The sequence below is a fragment of the Notechis scutatus genome, chromosome 3 (assembly GCF_049901735.1).
Source record: "Notechis scutatus isolate UNSWTSFEM ecotype Mainland chromosome 3, rNotScu1.2, whole genome shotgun sequence".
Taxonomy (NCBI): Eukaryota; Metazoa; Chordata; class Lepidosauria; order Squamata; family Elapidae; genus Notechis; species Notechis scutatus.
The window spans coordinates 12342906-12365841 of record NC_142011.1 but is presented as its reverse complement, the minus strand read 5'-3'; the positions used below and the strand labels follow the sequence as shown (position 1 = coordinate 12365841).

Here is a 22936-nt window from a genome sequence, read left to right as displayed (position 1 = left end):
TCCACTCCCTTTCTGTTGGCAACTCTTAAAAGACCACAGAAATATTTTATGAGTTGACACATCTTCAAAGAAAAAACAGAAAGTCCAGTAGCCTCTGGAAAAAGCACCTTTGGGTCTAGCTGGTAATTCCACCACAGTCATGACTGCTTTGCTGTTTGAAAACTTTTATGAGCTATCCAGCTGGTGATAGCTCCTGGTGATGTTAACAATAAAGAAGAACATTTGTGGCTCAGGGTTGAAGTGTGAGGCCCTTGGTGCTCTCTGAGCTTCCTTGTTCTTATGCAGACATTTCATTATCCAAACTAAGTAACAACATCAATGATGACATTTGGATAATGAAACTTCTGCCAGAAAACAAGCAAGCTCAGAGAGCACCAAGGACCCCTGATAATGTTCTTCATGACTAGTCCTTCTTTAGAATGATTGTGCCCACTCTGGTGCTTCAGATCTTCCAATGATCCACCCATTGCCATTATAATAGAAGCCATTCAACTTGTTACTAGCCATCCTCTTCTCCTTTGCTTTCTTCTACCTTTCCCTGTGTCATCGACTTCTCAGAATACCTGAGTTTTCACATCATATATCCAAAATATGATAATTTTAATCTGGTCATGTGTGAGAATTCTGGATTGATTTGTTCTGTGGTTCATTTTTTTTCTTAGCTGTCCATGGAGGAGTATTCCCCAACAGCAAAGTTCAAAAGAATCAATACTCTTATCTTGTTTCTTCAGACAAGTTTGGTTTTTCATACAGAAAATCATTGGTGGTGTGATATTTTGTACATATAGACACATTCGAGCATTTGAATATTTTTTTTCCAGGCCTTCGTTGCTACTCTACCAAACACTAATCTCTTACCACATTTTAAACATGTGCATATTAAATGTTCTTTTATCTCAAAAGAAAAAAAAACATTCCAGTTTATGAGACCTAATTTTATGGATTTATTTGTTAGTATAGTGAGTATAGTGCCAGTTTACAGTTTAAAATAACTGTTCGCTACCTAGCAAATAGAATATATGTGGGAAAGGGTTAGTGAAAGGAAGGACACTCAAATATTATACCCATCAGAAAATAATCTAATGGACTATAGAGATTTGCAAAATGTTCTCACTTTGAAATGTTTCATGTATAGAAATGAATTTCATATGTTCTTAGAGTTCTGTCTGTGGCTAAAGGAAAACAGTTTTGTTTACAGCTTAGAACAACGATAGATTATTAAGAGTTAGCATCGTCCTGATGTTTCCATCACAGGAAACATCAACTTAAAACAAACTATTTCAACCTCAAGCTTGTATAATTTAAGCCCGTCCAATGCAAGGAGATGGAAAGGCATAATTTTCAGGGGTATCTATAGGAGAAGTCGAAACAATTTGTTCCCTTAAACTTTATACTACTAAAACTCTCATTTTTATAACTTGTAATGGGCAAAACAGCCTATTGCAGGGCAATAATGTTGAACCAAGGTAGTTTAAGTGGGATAATTTACGGAATGCATTCAAAATTTGGGACCCTTGACCCCAAGGGGGTGAAATTAGAGAAAGCTGTGGCTGCTTCAGTCATCTGCTGAAGTTGGGCTGCTGCTGCAGTCACATGTCCTTCATTTTTATTTCCATAACAGTTTCCCAGCCACTCTTGCAATCCCTCACTCCCCCACCTATCAGAAGCCATTTACCTGCCCACTTGAATAGGAAAGGGAGAGAAGGAAGGAAGGAAGGAAGGAAGGAAGGAAGGAAGGAAGGAAGGAAGGAAGGTCTGTTGAGAAGGAGTCAAAATACTAAGATGGAGATTAAAACCATGTGATCAAAGTTTTGCCCATTGTGACCAACATCTTGATTATTTATTTATTTATTTGCCCTGTCCTGCAGACACCTCTATAAGATCCATTAAAAGACCATCTGGGAATCTAGTCCTCTGACTGCTGGATGGAAAAAAAAATTAAAGCCCCAAGAAAGCAGAGGTTGATAATCTATTACTTAAAATAAGCTTTTAGTATTATCGGCTTTGCAGACGTGTGATTACACTGAGCATTTTGCAATTTTATGTCAACCCCCCCCCCCCCACGCACACTTTTTTGTCATAATGAGATGTCTGTGTTTCTAACTCAGCCTTTTCTCTGTTCATCAACCCAATGCCATGTGATTTCCAAAACTGATGATTTTTCTTCTTAATTTACTGTAATTTGAACTGTGCTTTCCAATCCTTCTGTTAACTAAAAAAAAAAAAAAAAAAACCAACTGGGGGAAAAAACGCAATTACTTGCTTAAACAAGGGTTTATTTGTATATGAGTTTGTGTGTGTGTGTGTTTGTGTTTGTGTTTGTGTTTTTGTGTTTTTGTATTGTGCATAGCACTTTCTGTTTCTAATAGCATCCTGTTCTGTAAAATATTGGGAGATAATTGTACTTAATGAGTTCCAAATTGTTGGAAGAAAAATCCAGTCCAGTTCCAAGTCGGGAGAAAGTCTCTAGAAATAAAATGGAGGCAGGCTGCAGGAAAGGAAGTCTCTGTTTATTCAGTAGCCAGAAACCGGTGACAGCAGCATGGTTTCTGTGGTGGTTGACAAAATGGGATTGAGAGTAGGATGGGATTGAGCTTTTATACATTTTTTGGGGTTTTGAGGTTGAGATGCCTGTTCCAGTGCAAACAATATGTTCTTTAATATTTTAATGGCTGTTGCCAGATTCCTATGGGGTCATATAGAGGTCATGGCTGGCTCTACAGGCAAAAGGGGAAATGCAAATCCTAGGTGTTTTGTTTGTCTGAGCTAATCTTGTCATTTTCGGCTCTTGGCCTGTTGTGTTGCTTATTTGTAGTTTCTGAATACTCTTTGCTTATGAATAGAGTGGCCCAACATTCTGAATAGATACAAAATATCACTTCCTAAAGAATAGCAGAGTCTACGGAGTAGACAGTTGGTCTCTGACAGAAAGCCACTTGAAGAGAGTAGAAGCATTTGAAAAGTGGATTTACAGTACGTACAAGCTGGGTTGACAAAATCAGAAATGAGGAGGTCTGGGAAAGCCAAGGGAAATAATCAAAACCATTAAAAAGTGAAAGTTAGAATATTTTGGACATGTGATGTGACACCCGGAAAAATACAGCATACTTCACTGAAGACAAATGAGGTCCAGGCTGAAGAAGAACATCATGGCTTCAAAATCTAAGGGACTGGTTTGGACAAAACTCTGCAGCACTTTTTCATGTGGCTGCTGATAAAACTAAGATCGCCAACATGATCGCCAATGTCCAATGACTAATATGGCCGCAAGAAGAAGATGAAGACAGACTAGCCTTTTCAAGTTTCTACTTGTTTTCCTATAGCAGAGGCTGCTTCCTTCCTTTAAGAAGATGTCTCTCTTCTCCTTCAGGGGAAATGTTCTATTCTGCCTCTTTTAATATTAAAAATAAAGAAAATTTTATTTTGGGGAGGGGGCCTTTCCTGCAATTGCAAATGCATCCTTATTGATTGCGTACAATTTGACGAAGCTTCTTTGCCTTTGGAGTCGGTAGTGATTAGATAATTTGATCTGGCACTTAACACATCTTCTTCGGATTTGAATTGCTATTTGCTTCCAAAATGAAGATTTATTTTTTTTTGAAGAGCAAAGAGGGATTATCTATATGTGAGCCCCACTAGATAAATCAAACGAGGAAATCTATTATCACGTGAAGACCAGACCCACATTTTATTGAGATTGGCTGTAACATCCCAATCTTGCAAATCTGATTGTGCTCGTCCCCCTCCCTCTTTTACCTCAGTGAATTAGAGAGGTGTCTGCCTGATCCACTTAAGACTGTTATTCATTGTTCTGGATTTGAAAAAGTTTTAACATTTTTCCTAGTTAAAAGGACCTGAAAATTTCCATCAAGTCATTTTCCTTACTCTCTATAGTTTGTGTGTATGTGTGTGTGTGATTTTGCTGGATCCCCTCCCTCTTTTACCTCAGTGAATAGAGAGGTGTCTACCTGATCCACTTCTGAATGTTATTCATTGTTCTGGATTTGAAAAAGTTTTAATGTGTTGCCTAGTTAAAAGGACCTGAAAATTTCCATCAAGGCCATTTTCCTTACTCTCTATAGTGTGTGTGAGAGGGGGGGAGGGAGGAAGGGAGGGAGAGAGAGAGGAGCAAAATCAGACATAACGTATCTAATTTCTATCACAATTTGTGTCTAAGGCTGTCCACAACTGAGGTCAAAAAAGCAAGATGGTGGCATATAGCGGTTCAGCCAAAACTCCATCTGTTTATGTGTACAGCACAAATGGAAAACAGGAAGAGTTTCAATCACATTTTTAGGGGCACCATCTTGGCTATTTTTTTTTCCTACCACGGCTTATTGGCATCCCATGGAAAGAAGGGGTGTATATCTGTATGCAACTGTGTAGAGAGGGTCAAGGCCACGAATTTATTAATTAATTTAATTGACATTAAATTAATGACATGTAATTTAATTTAGAGATGGTCCATTCTCCCCCCCCATAGATCCATTCTGAGTTGTGACCTTTGAATTATCTTTGTATTATCTTATAATTGTCTCTGAAGTGGAAGTGCGCTGTCCAATTTGCACTTGTCTGTCAATCAGCAAAGGCCTTTTATCCAAACAAATTGATTTAGTGGGCTTGTTGAAGCACCACACCCAGAAGAAGACTCTTAGTTAAAAGTCTGGTCCTTCAAAAGCCCTTTTGACACAAATCATTCACAAGTAGAAATTTGTGCTCTGATGATAATTAGGACACGATATAAAGATGCCTTGGGTGAAATTCACAATGAAACTTACAACTATTTGCAAATGTAACCGCTAGACAGTCACAGTGACTTATTAATGGGAGAGCACAGATACGGGAAAAATACCAATTTAGTATCAAGAAGCTAAAAATCAATTGAAGTCTGAAATAAAAAATAATGTTGGTTATCCCATTTTTTTTCCCCTTGAAGGATGGGATCCATGTTCATCAGTCAAAGATTAGGAGGTATCTGGTAGCACCATTTCAGAATAACACATTTATTAAAAGATAGGGGTAGGACTACAATTGAGCCCCAAATTTCCGTTGTTAAGTGAGACAGTTGTTGACTGAGTTTTTCCCCATTTTGCAACCTCTCTTGCCACAGTTGTTGTGAATCACTGCAGTTGATAAGTAAGTCATCCAACTGTTAAGTGAATCTGACTTCCCCATTGGTTTTGCTTGTCAGGAAAAGGAGATCACATAACCTTGGGACCAGAGGTGGTAATTCAGCAGGTTCTGACCAGTTCTGGAGAACCGGTAGCGGAAATTTTGAGTAGTTTGGAGAACCGGCAAATACCACCTCTGACTGGCCCCACCCCCATCTCTTCTCTGCCTCCCATTGGGTCCCAGCTGATCGGCTGGGTTTTCTTTGGTTGCCCTGCACAGGAAAATGGAGCTGGAAACAATATTACAAGATATGGGATTTATTTTATCAATGGTTAGACAAAAAAATATGAAAATCAAATATTTTAGAGGATTTCACAATATAAGGATAATAGAATTATAGAGAATATAACATAAGGATATATTATTATTGGATGGATTTTTGATGATGTAATGAATGTTATAATATAAATTAATTTAAAATGTTGACTATCTTGCATAAAATGATGGAATAATAGTAACAGTCAAATAAATGATTAACAATGATAATAATATACATACAGTATATATACTAGATGGATAATATGAGAATTTATACAAACTATAAGTGAGGACTATGGAGATGAAGCACAAAAGACTTGTAACCAACCAACACACTGTATGTAACTGGAAGATGGTTTTATGTTTTATGTTTTGTTTGTGTATGTTTGTTTAAAAAATAAAAAAAACCTTTTTAAAAAAACCATATTAAAAAAAAAGAGAACGGAGCTGGAAAGCAGGTTAGTGGGATGGGGAGGGAATGGGGATTTTGCAGTATCCTTCCCCTGCCACGCCCACCAAGCCACGCCCACAGAACCAGTAGTAAAAAAAATTGAATCCCACCACTGCTTGGGACACAGCAACCAACATAAATATGAACCAGTGGCCAAACATCTGAATTTTGATCACAGGGCTATGGGGATGCTGCAAAGGTCATAACTGTGAAATAACGGTCGTATGTCACTTTTTTCAGTGCCGTTGTAACTTTGAACAGTCATTAAACGAATTGTTGTAAATCAAGGGCCCTACCTGTATAAACTTTTGTGAGCTACAGATTGCTCCACCTGATGTATGAGGTGGCTAAGTTAAAGATTTAAATTAGAATAAGGCAGGGGGAGAGGGGCAACGGAGAAAGAGGCTTCTTATGCCTCTGTTTCTTCTTTGAAAGTAGCTGATATATCCAGGCTTTGGCAAACTGACTGACCTAACTACACAAGCAGTAATGCATAAGCAATTTTATATTATTTTGCCTGGCATGGCAATGCCGAGTGAAATCATCTTCTTTTAAGTTTAAAAAAAAATGCACACAAAACTGGGTGCCTTATTATTATTATTATTTTTTACAAAACAGAAACGTTTTTCCAGTGCAATTGCCAACAGCAGCAATCTGTATTTGCAAAACAAATGCATGCAAATATTTGTTCCTACATCAGTGTGTTTACGGAAGAAAAGTAGCCTGCAATTCGTGTGGGTCTAAGTATTGGGGAAGGGAAGGAGCACAATTCAGATCTTTGTTTTCATTTATCCTTACAATGTGTGGGTCTACTTTTCAGTAAGTAAGAGAAATATTTGATGGCCAGCACATCTGCAACTTTTTCAACTGTGACCTGCAACATTATAGAATAACAGAGTTGGAAGGGACCTTGGAAGTCTTTTAGTCCAGGGGTGTCAAACTCAAGGCCCGGAGGCCAGATCTGGCCCACGAGGTGCTTAGATCTAGCCGCAGGAAACAATGAAGGGCCGGCTCACGGTGCCTCTGCCAATGAAAACGGAGCATGGGAAGGTCCTGTGTGGCCCTTGCAAACTCTGTTTTCCCAGGTAATGGGTTGCAGGAGGCCGTCGTAGCCAAAAATGGAGCTCGGGAGCCCGTTTTGTTGGCAGAGCGCTTGGGCTACCACAGGCACCCCCGACACAAGTGATGTCAAAGCTGGTAATGCCCACCCCAGCCACGCCCACCCTGGCCTCCCAAAGTCAGACACAACTCTGATCCAGCCCTCAATGAAATCGAGATTGAAATTTCTGTTCTAGTCCAACCCCCTTCTCAGGTGGGAAACCTGATACCATTTCAGACCAGTGGTTGTCCAATCTCTTCTTAAAAACTTCCAGTGTTGGAGCACTCACAACTTCTAGAGGCAAGATAATTGTTGTAACTCTCAGGAAAATTCTCCTTAGTTCTAGATTGCTTCCCTCCTCGGTTAGTTTCCATTCATTACTTCTTGTCCTGCCTTCAAGTGCTTTGGAAAATAGGTTAGCCCTCTTTTCTCTGTGGCAGCTCTTCAAGAATTGGAACATTGTTATCATGTCACCCCAGTCCTTCTTTTCCCAAGATTAGATTCCTGCAACCATTCTTCATATGTTTTAGCCTCCAGCCCTCTTATCTTCGTTAACTCTTCACATTGTGATTCTATTCACTTTCTATCCAGCTACCTAAGGTCCAACATTTACTTCCATAAAATATCACAGGAAAATCCATTGCCTGAACAATTTTGACCTTTGTAGATATAAACGTATCGTGTATCTAAATTTCTGTTCCAAGACTTTCATTGCTAATCTACCAAATTCAAATCTACAGCTTATTTAGTTATTTGTCACATTTATATCCTGCCACGATCACAGATATGCTGGATTACTACTTATTTCTTTTATTTTGTACGTTATATAACATTGCTTACCAAAAAGAGAAAACCATGATAAATATACATGTAAATATATCTGTAAAATTAATAATTTCACCCATTAACAGGCCTCAATTCTCAAACTCAGAATGCTTTCTGTCTTTTCTTAACATGAGTAGGATCCAAAAACCTGCCAATTAGGCTGATACACAGAATTTAATATTCTTTTATGTAAATAGGCTGGTGAAATGCTCGACTGGGTAATAATGTCCAGATGTCTCTATAGCCAGGGGCTGATGAATATCAAGGCAGGTTGGCTCGAAACGGCAAAGAGCCAGCTGGCTGGACTGGTTACTGCTAACTGTAGCGTAAGGAAAAAGCTGGTTTTGTTCCATATTCACTGTTTGTGCTGGCAGCTGAATGAGAAAGCAATGACTCCAGAGTCCTCACACTACAATTTGAAGTTGTAGCAAATGTTAAATAAGTTGTCTTAACCTAGATTTTAGCATCTATCTATCTATCTATCTATCTATCTATCTATCTATCTATCTATCTATCTATCTATCTATCATTTATCTCTCATCTGTCTAAATCTATCTCTCATCTATGTATCAGTTATCTCTTGTTTATCTATCTAAATATCTATCATCTATCTATCTTTCATCTTTCATTTATCTCTCATCTGTCTAAATCTATCTCTCATCTATGCATCAAGTATCTCTTGTTTATCTATCTATCGAAATATCTATCTATCTTGGGTGACTCAAGTTGACTCAGCCTTCCATCTTTCCGAAATCAGTAAAATGAGAACCAAAATTGTTGGGGGCAATATGGTGACACTGTAAACCCCTTAGAGAGGTTGTAAACTACTGTGAAATGCTATATAAGTCAAAGTGCTATCACTATCTATCTATCCTTCTTCTATCTATCTATCTATCTATCTATCTATCTATCTATCTATCTATCTATCTATCTTTCTACCATTTATGTAGCTATCAATCTTACTGGAAGTTGTAAGTAATTATATAGCCAAATGTCTATGGAAATTCTCTCCACAGACATCCTGGACAACCATCCAGGTCATGGTTGTCCCAAAGGTGCTTTTTCAAGAGGCAACTGCACTCCCTTTGTTTTTACTTGAAGACATTTTGCTTCTGATCCAAAGAACTTCTTCAGTTCTGACGGTCAGTTCTGAGTCAGAACTGATGAAGCTTCTTGGATGAGAAGCAAAACGTCTTCAAGCAAAAGCAAAAAAAAAGATCAGTTGCCTAGTTATCTTTAGGATAACTAATTATACCTTTTGGATGGATGGATGGATGGATGGATGGATGGATGGATGGATGGATGGATGGATGGATATGCAAAGTGACATCTGATAAAATGCCAGCTATCAAGACAGCAGTAGAAACCTGGAAGTATTGTGCTGAAAAACTAGAATTGAGCAATCATTCCATCAAAATAACATTGTAGAAGAAGGCAATGGCAAATATTCTCCATAATGTTGCCTATGGGTGAGCATTTTGAACTCCATTGAGGGAGTGTTTACATTTTTAAATGTCAGAGGAAAATAAAGAAGACTGTTAAGCAGAAATATGTACACAGGGCTATCTATAGGAAGGTTGGGAAAATCAAGATGATAGCTCTGACAGTCCAATTGAAGCACTGCTCCTCTTAATGGACAACCTATATACAACATGTGTAAAAAGAGCGCAGGGCTTCAAATGAACAGTTGCATCCACCACTTTGACTATTTTTTAATTTCCTCAACACACATACATACAGACAAACCTTTGCTCCCATCTATGCTAGTTTTTTTGTTCAACAACTTCTCTCGTTGCTAGGTTTTTGCTTAGCTTGAGAAGCTATACATGTATATGAACTTCTGGAATTACTGGGTTAAACTCCAGCTATGAGCCAGTTTTGAGAATTTGCTTTCAAAGGAAAATGAACTCCCTACCACACCCCTCCCCTCAAAAAGTAAGACCAGGGGTGGGTTTCTACCGATTCTGTCCACCTCTGTAGAACCGGTAGCTCTGAAGAGCAGCAGACCTAGAACCGGTTCTATGTCTGCTGATGTTTTTGCCCACCCGCTCACCTGGGCTCTTACCTGATCTTTATTTCCTGATTTTTCAACTTCAGCTGCCGAACGAGGCACAGCTGCAGTTAGAAAAGCAAGAAAAGAGGGCTGTTTCAAAGGCTGCTTCTCTGCACACAGCATGCTGATGACGATTTACAGGCTGCGCAGCTCACAGCGTACAGGGAAGCTCGTAAATCCTGAACCGGTAGTTAACCCTTTTGTATCCCACCCCTGAGTAAGACCATTGTAATTTCTGAAACTTGCTGCAGCATTTCAGTCAGAAAAGTTGGGTTTCTTGATGTTCACCCTCACCAGAGTTTTATCCTTATACTTGACTCAACTTTAAATATCAGAAAATGTGGGCAATTTTTTTACACATTTCAGGAGAATAGATTGTCAACAAAGGAAGGTTCTCGGTACAAAAGATCATTTGAAGGAGTGACAGAGAGACTTTGATGAAAGAAAAGAAACATGTGATGCATGTTTGATTACCTGAAGTACTTGTAAATAACATGGTGGGAGCATGAACTCCTTAGATTGTGGAAGCGATGAAACCCCAATTAAATTTTCTATCGTGAAGCCATTCTTTGAAACAAAGAGGGAGATTTTGGAGTGTGATTTTTTTCTTTCTTTTACCAAACTATTTAGCTGCTGTGAGTGAGATGGACCAGCCACGCTTCCTTTGAAGCATAGATACAACCTTTGGACTTTCCCACTACTTCCCAAGGGGATTTGATGTGGTGGTTTGCTGATCAAATCTGACATCAATCTGCACTACCAATTTTTGGTTGCGAAACTCTGCAGTTATCTAAAATCTCTAGTTATCTAAAAGTAATGGTTTGGGGAAGGAGAAAGAAGAAAAATGAAGAATAACTGGCAGGGATAATACTTAGGACTCCTGGATAATCTTAATTTAATGTTAAATGCAAAAAAAATGTTTTGGAAGTGACCTATTCACATTTAAAATATACATCATTGTTTTCTGCAAATAGAGGACAAATAGCTTTGGTAAGTGAAAGATGACAGGCAAATCTAGTTGAGAGCTATCTTCAATTATCTCTCTCTATAAGAAGCAGTGGCTATATGTGTGTGTGTGTGTGTGTGTGTGTGTATGATATATATATTCCCTTGAATCATAATTTATATCTTGTTTATTTTTGCTGTGCTCTTTTTCTTCCATTTTTCCTTTTGGCTCATTTGAAGTAAATGCACTGAAATGTGTATGTTATTCGGGCTGAATGTCTGTGGAGATTCTCAGTCACCCAGGTCATGGTTGTCTCAAAGATAGCAATAGTGCTTAGACTTATATATCACTTCGTAGTGCTTTACAGCCCTCTCTAAGTGGTTTTACAGAGTCAGCCTATTGTCCCCAACAATTTTGAGTCCTCATTTTATCTACCTCAGAAGGATGGAAGGCTGAGTCAACCTTGAGCCTGGTGAGATTTGAACGGCTAAATTGCAGGCAGCCGGCAGTCAGCAGAAGTAGCCTGCAGTGCTGCACTCTAACCACTGCGCCACCGAGGTTCAATTGAAAAAGATGTTTTTTTCAAAAGGCAACTGGACTTTGTCTTTTTCCTGGAGGAAGGTGAAGAATATGTTTTGCTTCTCATCCAAGAAACTTTATCTGTTCTGAAGGTGGAAGGATGGAAGGACGGGTACTGACTGACAGTTGAGACTGGATGGTAGAAGGGCTGGAAGGATAGATTCTGACTGAATGGGTGGGGGGAGGGGAGGGGAAAGGAAAGGATTGTATTTATTTGCAGTCATCTGGTTGTTAGCACTCTCTGAGAGTTGTTGGGGCCACTTGGGGGTTTTATCTGTACCCTCAGGATCATAGATAATTCGGTCTGAGGTGTCTGTACATCAAAAATGAACAGGTCCAAAAGATAACCCATCACTTGCCTTCCTCCATTGGAAATCCTTGCCAAAAAAAAAGGCAGTTATACGTGAATAGCTTTAAATATCAGACTTAAACTACTGAGCTTTGTCCCATTATCTAATGACCAACTTCTATATCTGCTTCACCCCATTTTCTTCCTTCATAGCCACCCATTTTTTGAGTAACAAAAGCCAACCTTCCTTTCTGAAATTTTAGATCAATAGCTAATTCAGCAGAGTGTTTAAGTAATTTGGGCTGAATCACTGGCACCCAGCTGATTTTCATGCCCAGGGCGGGACTAGAACTCACAGTTTCTTGGTGATTGTCCCAAAGTCACTCAGCCAGCTTTCATGCCTAAGGCAACACTAGAACTCATGGTCTCCCAGTTTCTAGTCTGGTGCCTTAATTATTAGACCAAACTCCTACATCAGAGCTCTCAACTTTGAGGGCCTAAAAGCACATTTACAGAACATGATGTGAGAACTTTCCTACAGTATGGAGATAGTAGTCATGTAGAATAATGGAATACCACAGGCAGGAATCAGAATTCTACCAAATCTGGGTAGCTTACACAGCTTAATTTATAACAGAATTACAGTAAAACTCTTGATATATGGCAAATACAAAAAGGATTATTAGCTCTCTTTCTAGATTTTGTGTGTGTGTTTGCGTGAGTGAATTTTGTTTTCTTTTTTATTCCTACACATTATGGAGTCAGGTTATTCAGTTCCTTGTAAACATTCATTAGCTACTGTTCAACAAACATGATTTTTTCAAAAAGAATTGCTAGCCAAACTGATTAAATGTGAATTATACGAGGATAAGATGGGTCACTAATTGTATGTTTCAAACATTGTGTTTGTAAACTTCACATAAATCCTATACATCAATGATACAAGATTGACAGCCTGACTCCATCTGCTGGTAAAAATGATTTCATATTCACAGTTATATATATATTTTTCCTAAATAAAATTTGAATCAAGATGAAAGTTGCAACTCCACTGTGAAAGTCTCTAAAAGCAAACTCATGGCGACAATCTTGACTGTTTTAACCCCTTTTCTCTGTGAACACCCCTGCCCACAATAGTGCCAAGTCAAATTTGTCACATACCATCCAGATTTTCACACTAGATTTAGTGTTTTTATCCATGTATCGAGTCTTTCCCAAAGACCTGGGATAGACATGTTAATGTTTGAGGAGTTAAAGATATTGTTGCAGGATGTAAACTATTCTGAGTAAAGCTGCTGTTTGTAATTGACTGGTGGTGGTTTTGTCAATGCCAACAGTATTCAAGTGGTGCTCTAGTTGTTTTGGAATTGCACCCAAGGCACCTATTACTAATGGTGCTATCTTTGCTTGCTTTTGCCACAAATCTGTATCTTCTTGCAGGTCTTTGTATTTTGTGATTGTCTCCAGTCTCTTCTCTTCTATTCTGTTATCTCCAAGTATTGTCATGTCCACTATTTTTTTTTCTTACTGACAGTTGTTAAGTCCGGCATGTTATATGGCTGGTGCCTGTGTGCTTGAATTCTAAAGTCCCAGAGCAATTTAACTTCTTCATTTTCTATGACTTTCTCTATACTATGATCCCACCAGTTTTTGCTTGCAGGCAAACAGTATTTCTTGCCAATCTTCGTTTGCACCCTTGTCGCTACTTTGTCATGCTGTTGTTATCATTTTTATCACTATTGTTATATCATATAATCATATAGTTCATCATATAATCAGCCAGATGTTCAGAGTGGATTTGGCATTTTTATCCACCTGTCGAGTCCTTCCCAAGGACTTAGGATAGGCAGGTGTTGATATTTGATGGTGTGAGAGATAATGTTACAGGTTGTAAGCTGTTCCAAGTAAAGCTGCCTTTTGCAATTGACTGATGGCAGATTTGTCAATGTCGATAGTATTCAAATGGTGCTCTGGTTTTGGGGGGGGGATTGCACCCAAGGTGCCTATTACTCTTGGTGGTACCTTAGCCACAGTCGTTCTATTTCTATTTGCAGGTCTTTGCACTTTGATATCTTCTCCAGTCCTTTCTCTTTTATTCTGCTGTTTTCAGATACCACCACGTCCACTATCCTGATTCTTTTGTCTTTCTTATCAACAGTTGTGAAGTCTGGAGCATTATGTGGCAGGTGCCTGTCTGTTTGCATTCTAAAGTCTCAGAGCACTTTAGCGTTGGCTAAAAAAAATTAAAATAAAAGACAAAAACAAAACATTTAAAATGAACATTTAAACATGACGAGCAGATAAATCCCATTCAAAAGAGCTGTGCCTTGACTGCTCTTGTAAAAGCATCGAGAATGGCAGAAGGAGATTAAATGAGATTCCCTAAGGACTTAGTGCCACAGTATGAGAAAGATACAGGAGCAGCTGTATGCAGTCCATTTAGGAAAGTTGAAAACAATTCGCTCTAAACCTCTCAGTTCTATTCAAGTCAGCAGGTTCCCATGCACGTAGTAGTTACCTCCCTCTCCCCTCACTTGGGCACTCTAGGCAGATAAGAAGAAAGAGACAACAATGAAATGCTGAATTACACAAAGTAGGATTGTGAAAACAGCACTCTGGATTTGATCTTTAAACGGTACTTTGAAGTGCCCAGGAGCACAAATCTAGCATCTGCCTGCAACATTTTAAAGCAGTTGTGTTTTTTCCCCCAGAGCATGGAGCAGTGGCAGCGGGGAGGATGGGCTGTGATCTTGTTAAAAGATGCAGCTGCTTTAAAGAGCATTGGCTTAATGGTGCTATATTTACATAGAGGAAAATAATCAGTGGGATACCACAAGGTTCTATCCTAGGCCCAGTATTCTTCAATATCTTCATAAATGACTTAGAATGACAGAATCGAAGGGGAACTTACCAAATTCGCAGATGATACTAAGTTGGCAGGAATAGCTAACACCCAAGAAGATAGGCTCAAGATCCAGATGGATCTTGACAGAGTAGAACACTGGGCCATATCTAATAAAATGAAATTCAATGTAGAGAAAAGTGAAGTCCTACACTTAGGGAAGAAAAACCAAAAGTACATGTATAGACTGGGTGAAACCAGGCTCAATAGCAGTAACTGTGAGAGGGATCTTGGAGTCTTAGTGGACAACCAGTTAAATATGAGCCAGCAGTGTGCAGCAGCAGCCAAAAAAAGCCAATGTAGTCCTAAACTGCATTAACAGAGGCATACAATCAAGACCAATGGAGGTACTAATACCACTCTATAAAGCCTTAGTAAGACCACACCTAGAGTACTGCATCCAGTTTTGGTCACCACACTATAAAAAGATGTTAAGACTCTAGAAAAAGTGCAGAGAAGAGTAACTAAGATAATGAGGGGACTGGAGGCTAAAGCATACAATGAACGTTTGCAGGAACTGGGCATGGCTAATCTAGTGAAGAGAAGGTCCAAGTGAGACATGATAGCAGTGTTCCAATATATTGAGAGTTTTGCAGTGATAACTCAGCTCCAGAAAAATAAACACAGATGGCTGATGCTTCATCTAACATCTTTAAAAACATAAGTAGATTTTACAAACCAGTTGTAGATTTCTCTAACGTGGAGCAAACTCAGACAGAAACATGTTGCAAGTTCAGAGCAGAGCTCCAGTCTTCAGCAAGCAAGCAAGTTAATTTCATCTTCAATAGACAGACTCAGAATTCAACATAGCTGCAGAGATGCAGAGCTTAATATAGAGCCACACCTAGGCTACTTCTAGTTTCAGTTTCCAAACTATCCTCATTGGCTGATTTGGTTGTGATTCCTATTCATTGATTGACCTTTTTACTATGCTCTATTCCAGTTCATGAATATACTCTGACACAATATTTTAGGGGCTGCTATAGAGAGGAGGGGATCAAGCTATTTTCCAATGTACCTGAAGGCCAGTCAAGGAATAATGGATGGAAACTGAACAAGGAGAGATTCAACCTGGAAATAAAGGATAAATTTTCTGACAGTGAGAACAATCAACCAATGGAACAGCTTGTCTTCAGAAGTTGTGGGAGCTTCATCCCTGGAAGCTTTCAAGAAGAGACTGGACTGCCATCTGTCAGAAATGGTGTAGGGTCTCCCTCTTGGGTGGCGGGTTGGATGAGATCAGCGGTCGCCAACTAGTGGGCCGCGGCCTACTGGTGGGCCATGAGAAAATTTTGGTGGGCTGCAGAGAAATCTCACCCCCAGAGCACCCCCCACAAAGCAATTAATCCAGGCTGCACAGAAACACAAGGCTGCACTACCCACATAGCCCGCGGAAACCGTCCCTGCCCACTCACTCCTTACCCGGTAAACTTGCTTACTAAATTGCTATTTTTCCTTTTTCTGACCATCATCTGTTCTGCTGTGCCAGAAGATTTAGATTAGCTAGGAAGCAGGAAATGGTTGGATTTCTTGCTTTCTAGATAATCTTTAGATCTTCGGCTCAGCACATCCGCACCTCCCTAAGGACTGAAGGTTTGCTTGCAAGCAAATTCAGTGCAGACTCAGGGCAAGCAAATTTGAGAGACTGAGATAGCTGATGGCAGATAGATAGATCACTGAATGATTCTGTGAGCAACTCAATCTGCCTGCTTTGCCTGATTTTGGGTAAAAGTTGCTCTTTTTATAAAAAAAATCAATATTTACATGCATGGTGTGTTGTGAGTTAATTTTATGAGTTTGCTTGCAAACAAATTTTATGTGACAGACTGAGCTAGCCAATGGCAGATAGATAGATCTCTGAATGAATCTGTGATTCTGTGAGCAACTCAATCTGCCTGCTTTGCCTGATTTTGGATAAAAGTTGCTCCTTTTTTATAAAAAATTCAATATTTATATAAATATTTATAATATTTACAGACAAGCCATGCCCAGCCAGTCACATAACCATCAAGCCACACCCACAAATTAGGACACACCCTCAGAACCGGTTAGTGGTCCCTGGGGTCTAAAATTATGAGTTTGGTGGTCCCTGAGCTCCAAAAGTTTGGCGACCACTGGACTAGATCACCTATAAAGTCCCTTCCAACTCTGTTAATCTGTAATCTGTAATTCTCTATTTGTGTTTTGGAAACTGAATCCAAAGGCTCGCATAGCTCTGATAAAAAGAAAGCGAAAAAAATAACAATTTAAGAATAACATAGAATAATCATGAATTTAAAAGGTTTGGTTTTTTTAAGCAGGTAAGCCACGACTAAAAAGGAAAAATTGGTCAAGTACAGTTTTCAATGGCTCTGGGTTGCACAGAGGATTTTCTTCCATGTGAAAACCAACAAGCTTAAGAGAGCTTCTCCCATCTACTTAATAGTTAGACACATTCATAACAAGATATACGACCTCTGAGTTGTTCAGTTGAACAGGAATGTTTCCCACACATCAGCTTCTAAGTAGACTTAAAACAAACACTGTTAAACTGCTATCACACAATGTCAGGTCATGGTGCCCTGTGTTGCAAATGATCCCAGATGCTACCATACTTCATTTCTTTCACTTTTCAGTTTATTTTGAATTTACTCATTGCTACCCTTACATTCTTCCTGTTTCTGTTGTGAGTGAGATATGTGGGATACGTATTCCTCAGAAAAGATAGCCTAGCTAAAGTAAAGAATGGGTCTAAAATTATCCAGAGAAATCTATGTTTATATGGAGACTTGAGTATCAACTCTCAGTTCAAGCCCAATACTTTATATATCCTGCACAATTCTACCTCTCTGTTCTTGGCATGGAATATAATACTGAAGAAACCCAGGAAATTTAAATTTATTTAGGATCTTTTTAAAAATCCCATCTTTATTGTTTTTTTATAGATGACTCAGCGAACATACTGAATACACCTTCCTCTTTCCATTTTCCTCACAACAACAATCCCATGAGGTTGTTGGGCTGAAATAGAGTGCCTGGCCCAAGTTACCCAGCATGGCTAAGACAGAACTCCCGGTTGTCTCCCGGTTGGTTCTCGACTGGTGTCTTTAGCACTAGACCAAACTGGCTCTCTCTCTCTTCCTAGCTGTGATGAACTGGTCATCTATAGGTAGTATGTAGATTGGTATGTACAACCAATCATTTAGCAACCATTCAAAGTTGCAACTGCTCTGAAAACAGTGAGTGGAAACCATTCCTCACACATATGACCCATTACAGTCACATGATCAAAAGTCTTGCAACTGGCATGTATTTATGACAATTGCAGGGCCCCGGGGTCATGTGATCACCATTTGTAACCTTCTCAACTGGCTTCCAACATGCCATCAATGGCGGGAGCCAAATTCACCTAATTGCATGATTCCCTGAACAACTGCAGTGATTCCCTTAACAACAGTGGCAAAAAAAGGTCATAAAATTGGAACAACTCACTTAACAACCACCTTAGCAACAGAAATTCTGGACTCAGTTGTGGTTGCAAGTTGAGGACTAGGTGCATTGGAACCAGAAGTGGTATTCAGCTGGTTTACACCCGTTCGCACACCCACTCAGTCATATGACCACCAAGGCACACCCACCCAGTCACATGACCACCAAGTCATGCCCATCAAATAAGCCATGCCCACAGAACTGGTAGTAAAAAAATTTGAATCCCACCACTGATTGGAGCTTTCCTGACGACTTCCAGTCCTAGTTTAAAATTCAGAGCTATTGACGAATGCTCGTTTATAATGGTGTTTGACTTCCCTCCTGGAAGTATTTGTGACTTGTTTCATTTGGCTGTTGTGATTGATTGCAATTATTAGAAATCTGCAGATTTTCATCCTCCAAGGAGCTGATCAAGCTTCTTGCCGCTGGTATAATGAAGACAATCCGTCGTGAAAGAAGACTTGATTATCTAATGACAGCTCCAAACATCAGTGAAAAAAATGAAGCCACAGCACAGATGTCAATAAAAGCACCACACGCTGTTGTAATGGAGAAATGTTTGCTTTATCATAAGAACAACAATATTATTATTTTTTCAGGAATTTTCCAGCTCAAATCAGCCTCAACATAGCAACAGTTCTGACAAGCGATTTTTCTCTCCCGCGCGGGAGAGCAAAACAACAACTGGGTTATGGTTGACTCCTTGTTTTTGTTTGCCGCTGTTTAATGAAACTTGACAAAAGCAAAATAATGACCCTTCTCCCCCACTCCCCTCCCTTCTTTCCCAAATCAACAGAAAGGAAAGAAGAACATGACAGCAGACCTTCAAGAACCTGGCAATATTCTGCTCCCGTGGCGTCATCAGCAGAATTCTTACGGACTCAAGCGTCAAAAGCGAGATTGGGTCATCCCGCCAATTAACGTGCCAGAAAATTCAAGAGGACCCTTCCCACAGCAGCTTGTCAGGGTAAGTAGAGTGACAGAATACTTTGTACCTCTGCATAAGATCAATGGAGATTACATTTCCCAAAGCTTGTTAGTAGATTATCTTTAGAAAGAAACAGTCACTTTCCAAGTTGGACTTTAGACAAGTACTGTCCGATGGCATGAGCAGGCTGTTTAGGCTTTCCAAGGATGTGCTATTCAGTGGTCGCCGATGAATATTAATGCATGGATAGACCTTTGTAAAAAAAAAACTGAAAATATGAATAAGAGCACAAAAAGCAGTGGGATAATAGAATCATCACCTTTACTTTGAAGCACAAAGATTTGCTCAGGTGTTAATGTGGAGTAATTTGCAAACAGTGAAATCAAGTTTTGCCATGCAGAAAGAGAGATTGTGTCAGCTTTGCCAGGTAGTCCAGATGAGAAATACAATAAGTACTAACTTAAATTTTATTATAAGCAGTGGTGTTTTTCAAAGTGGTTTACCACTGGTTAGGTTGGCATGGCTTGGTGGGTGCACTTTGCGTGTGCACACACACTTTGCACGTGCATGTCATGCCCCTGTTGGAATCTGATTCAGAGGGGGAGGCCGAGTAGCTGGCAGGGAGTGGGAGTGTGGCTCCGTTGGCTGTGGAAGAAACTGGAGAAGGGCACAGTGTGGCTGGGCAGAGCAGGGGAGAGGTAGAGCAAGGAAGAGGGAATTCAGAGAAAGATCCAGGCCCACCCCCTCTTCATCGCAGGGCACACAGGGAGGAATGGAGAAGGGAGCAACATGAGTTGCGTGGCATAAGTGGGAGGAAAGGGCCCTGATTCCCTTCATTAGCTGCAGCTGGGAACAGTGTTTAAAAGGGGAAGTTGCGCACAGCAAACTGTTGAGAGCAAATTGTGAATTATCTGGTATTGTCGAGGCTTATCTGGGTTCCTGGCATCTTCCCAGCTGTGTGTGCTTTGCTGGCCTTTCAAGTCTGCAATTCCTTCTCCTGCCCTGTCAAGTTAATTACTGCAGCGTGGTTTGTGTGGATTTTATTTACAGTTTGTATGTAGTTTGTTTTCGGACTGAATTGCTTCCACTTAAAGACTGTTCTTGGGAGAGTTTTGTCTCCAGCTGAAGGTAACCTGAACATTGGGGGCAAAGTTGGAGGTACTAAAGGGACTCTTCTTACTTATGTGACTGTGTTGCCTTTGTGCCACGCCTGGGTCATCACAGTGCATGCCAAACATGTGCTTTACACACATGCAGAGGCTTTCCTACTCACCTCCTACAATCCTGCACTCTTCCTGTGTCTTCAAAAGTTGATGTGCGGCAATCTGCTGTGCCGTGCAAAGCAGCTGCGCTTCAAAAGCAGAAAATAAAGGTTAGTATGGGAGCCCAGGTGGGTGGGTGGGCCCAACAGCAGATCATCGCAGTGAACCAGTTCACTCCCCAATGATCTTTGGAGCTACCGGTTCGGCCGAACCAGGCCAAACTGGTAGCATCCAACCCCTGATTATAAGGTTATACTAAGAGATTCTTTCAAGTCTGAAAGTCCATCTCTCTGCCCTTCACCTTTACAGACCAAGAAACTAGGGAGGGTCTCTTTTGATGCATTCTCCATGCCCCCGTTCCTTCTGTGGACTTATTATTTAACTATTTGAATGAAATAATAATCTGCATGCATATATTGTGTATGGATGTATGGGGTTCTTTATAGGAAATGAAAGTTAGGGCCCTGTTCCTAAGAATCCTAGATTTTAGAATTTGCATCAGGGAAAAGGAAGGGAAAGAAAAAAAGGATGAAACTTGGTTAAATACAAAAGCCAATTTTTAATTTCTACTAGAGATATCTACAGCTTGACTCATAAAAGTACAGATATTTGTATGCTTTATTAGGAGGGTTCTTTTTCCTTTTGTTCAGTTGTGTCCAATTTTGTGTTTTTCTTGGCAAGGATTTTCAGAAGTGAAATTGAATTTTGGTCAGTCACTGAGATCAGGAAATTACTCTTCCAAGTTTTCTGACTCATGCTGGAGCCCATCTTTCAATCGCCAGCCATCAACACACCAATCAGCCAATAGGAAGGCACCACATAAACGCGACTCACAGAACAGCCCAAAGCATGTATTCTAGTAGAGAAATCCCTGAAGATGGGCTCCAGCATGAATCCAAAAACTCAGAAGACTAAAGCTCTGTTCCCAGTAACCCAAATTCAATTTCACATCATTATCCTAGGACAAGTATATTGGTCTTCATTCGTGATGTTCAGAAGTGATTTTCCATTGCCTTCTTCTGTTTGTTTGTTGTTTGTAGTTGTGTTTGTTTTTCTTTGAAGATGTTTCGTTTTTCATCCAAGAAGCTTCTTGTTTGTCCATTGTGGTGGAATGTAGTCAGGAGTCACAGAAGAGAGGGGCTTTTTCCCAGAGGAGCTTAAAATGTCTGATAGGCAGGAAGAGAGTGAAAGTGGATTCTCCCTAGCAATTCACAGACTATATCGAATAGTTATGCAGATACTTGCTTTAGTCTGGCAAGATTCTGTTTGTAGGCGATCAACAATAAAGAACTACTTGGAAGTAACACCACTTGGTTCATTGGCACTCAGCAATTACCATTGATAACTTGAAGATGTGTGGACTTCAACTGGCTGGGGGAATTCTGGGAGTTGAAGTCCAGACCTCTTCAAGTGGCAAAGGCTAACAAACAGAATAGCTGTTTATCTTCAGAAAACTTAGAGCACTAGAGCTGGTAAAGCAAAGATCATTTAAATGACAATATTATTACACAAGTAGTTCTCAATTTGTGACCACAATTGATAATAAACTTTCCACTGCTTAGCAGAAGGCAGTTTTGCCCTCCTATATGACCATTTTTGCCACAGGTGTTAAGCGAATCATTGCAGTTGTTAAGTGAATTAGGTGGTCATTAAGCAAATCTGGCTTTTCCCATTGACTTTGCTTGCTTAAAGTCAACTGGAAAAGTTACAAATGACCCCATGACCCTGGGGAAAGTTCAACTATCATAAATATTTGCCAGTTGCCAATTGACCAAATTTTAATTCCACTAACATGGGGATGCTGCAGTCTTAAGTCACTTTTTCAGTGCTGTTGTAACTTTGAATGGTCACTAAACAAATAGTTGTAAGTTGAGGACTACCTATATAATGATAGAGAAGTTGAGGAAGAGGAAGATAAGCTATAAACCTTTTTGAAGATAAGGAGACCCATGTGCATAAAGAATCATGGATATAGCAATAGCACTTAGACTTATATACCACTTCACAGTGCTTTACAGTCCTCTCTAAGTGGTTTACAGAGTCAGTATATTGCCCCCATCAATCTGGATCCTCATTTTACCCACCTTGGAAGGATGGAAGGCTGAGTCAATCTTGAGCCTGGTGAGAATCGAACTGCCAACTTCCAGGCAACCAGCAGTCAGCAGAAGTAGCCTGCAGTACTGCACTCTAACCACTGCACCACCACGGCTCTTAGAATGGAAGAAACAACTAAAGCTGGAACAATGATAACACTTGTCAATCATCTGAAGCTCATCCCAGACAACAGGACACAAAATGGATTTAAATGACAAGAATACTGATTTAAGCTAGCAAAAAAAAAAAAAATGGTAAAAGAAATTTGATAGTCCAGTTACCAAGAAACTTGATGGACTTTTCATTGCTGGATGTCTTCAAGAAGAGGCTGCATTACCATTTAAGAAGGATATTTTCTTGAGGCCTGTCAGGATCGAGCTGCTGGCAGTTGGCAGAATTAGCCTGCAATCCTACACTCTAACTACCTTGCCACCATGCCTTGCTATGGGTATATTGGGCACCAAAATTCTTCATTCCTTTCTCTCGTCCTCCTTTTAAGCCTCATATGCTGCTCAACTAACAATGATCACATCTGGCAGAAATCTGATTGTTTAGTTTCTTCAGCTGGATGGGAACAAACTGGTCACCAGTTTATAACCCATTTGTCTTC

The 22936-nt window shown here is 39.8% G+C and overlaps 1 protein-coding gene across 3 annotated transcripts in view; it reads left to right on the top strand.

Annotated features, from left to right (window-relative positions):
• The window catches only part of CDH4 (cadherin 4), a 1066699-nt gene that overhangs the window by 718492 nt on the left and 325271 nt on the right, over nucleotides 1-22936 (top strand). For all 3 annotated transcript variants that reach the window (XM_087959221.1, XM_087959220.1, XM_087959222.1), the window contains one exon: nucleotides 18839-19009. In XM_087959221.1, coding sequence (XP_087815347.1) covers nucleotides 18839-19009 — 171 coding nt within the window. The remainder of the gene's footprint in view (nucleotides 1-18838; nucleotides 19010-22936) is intronic.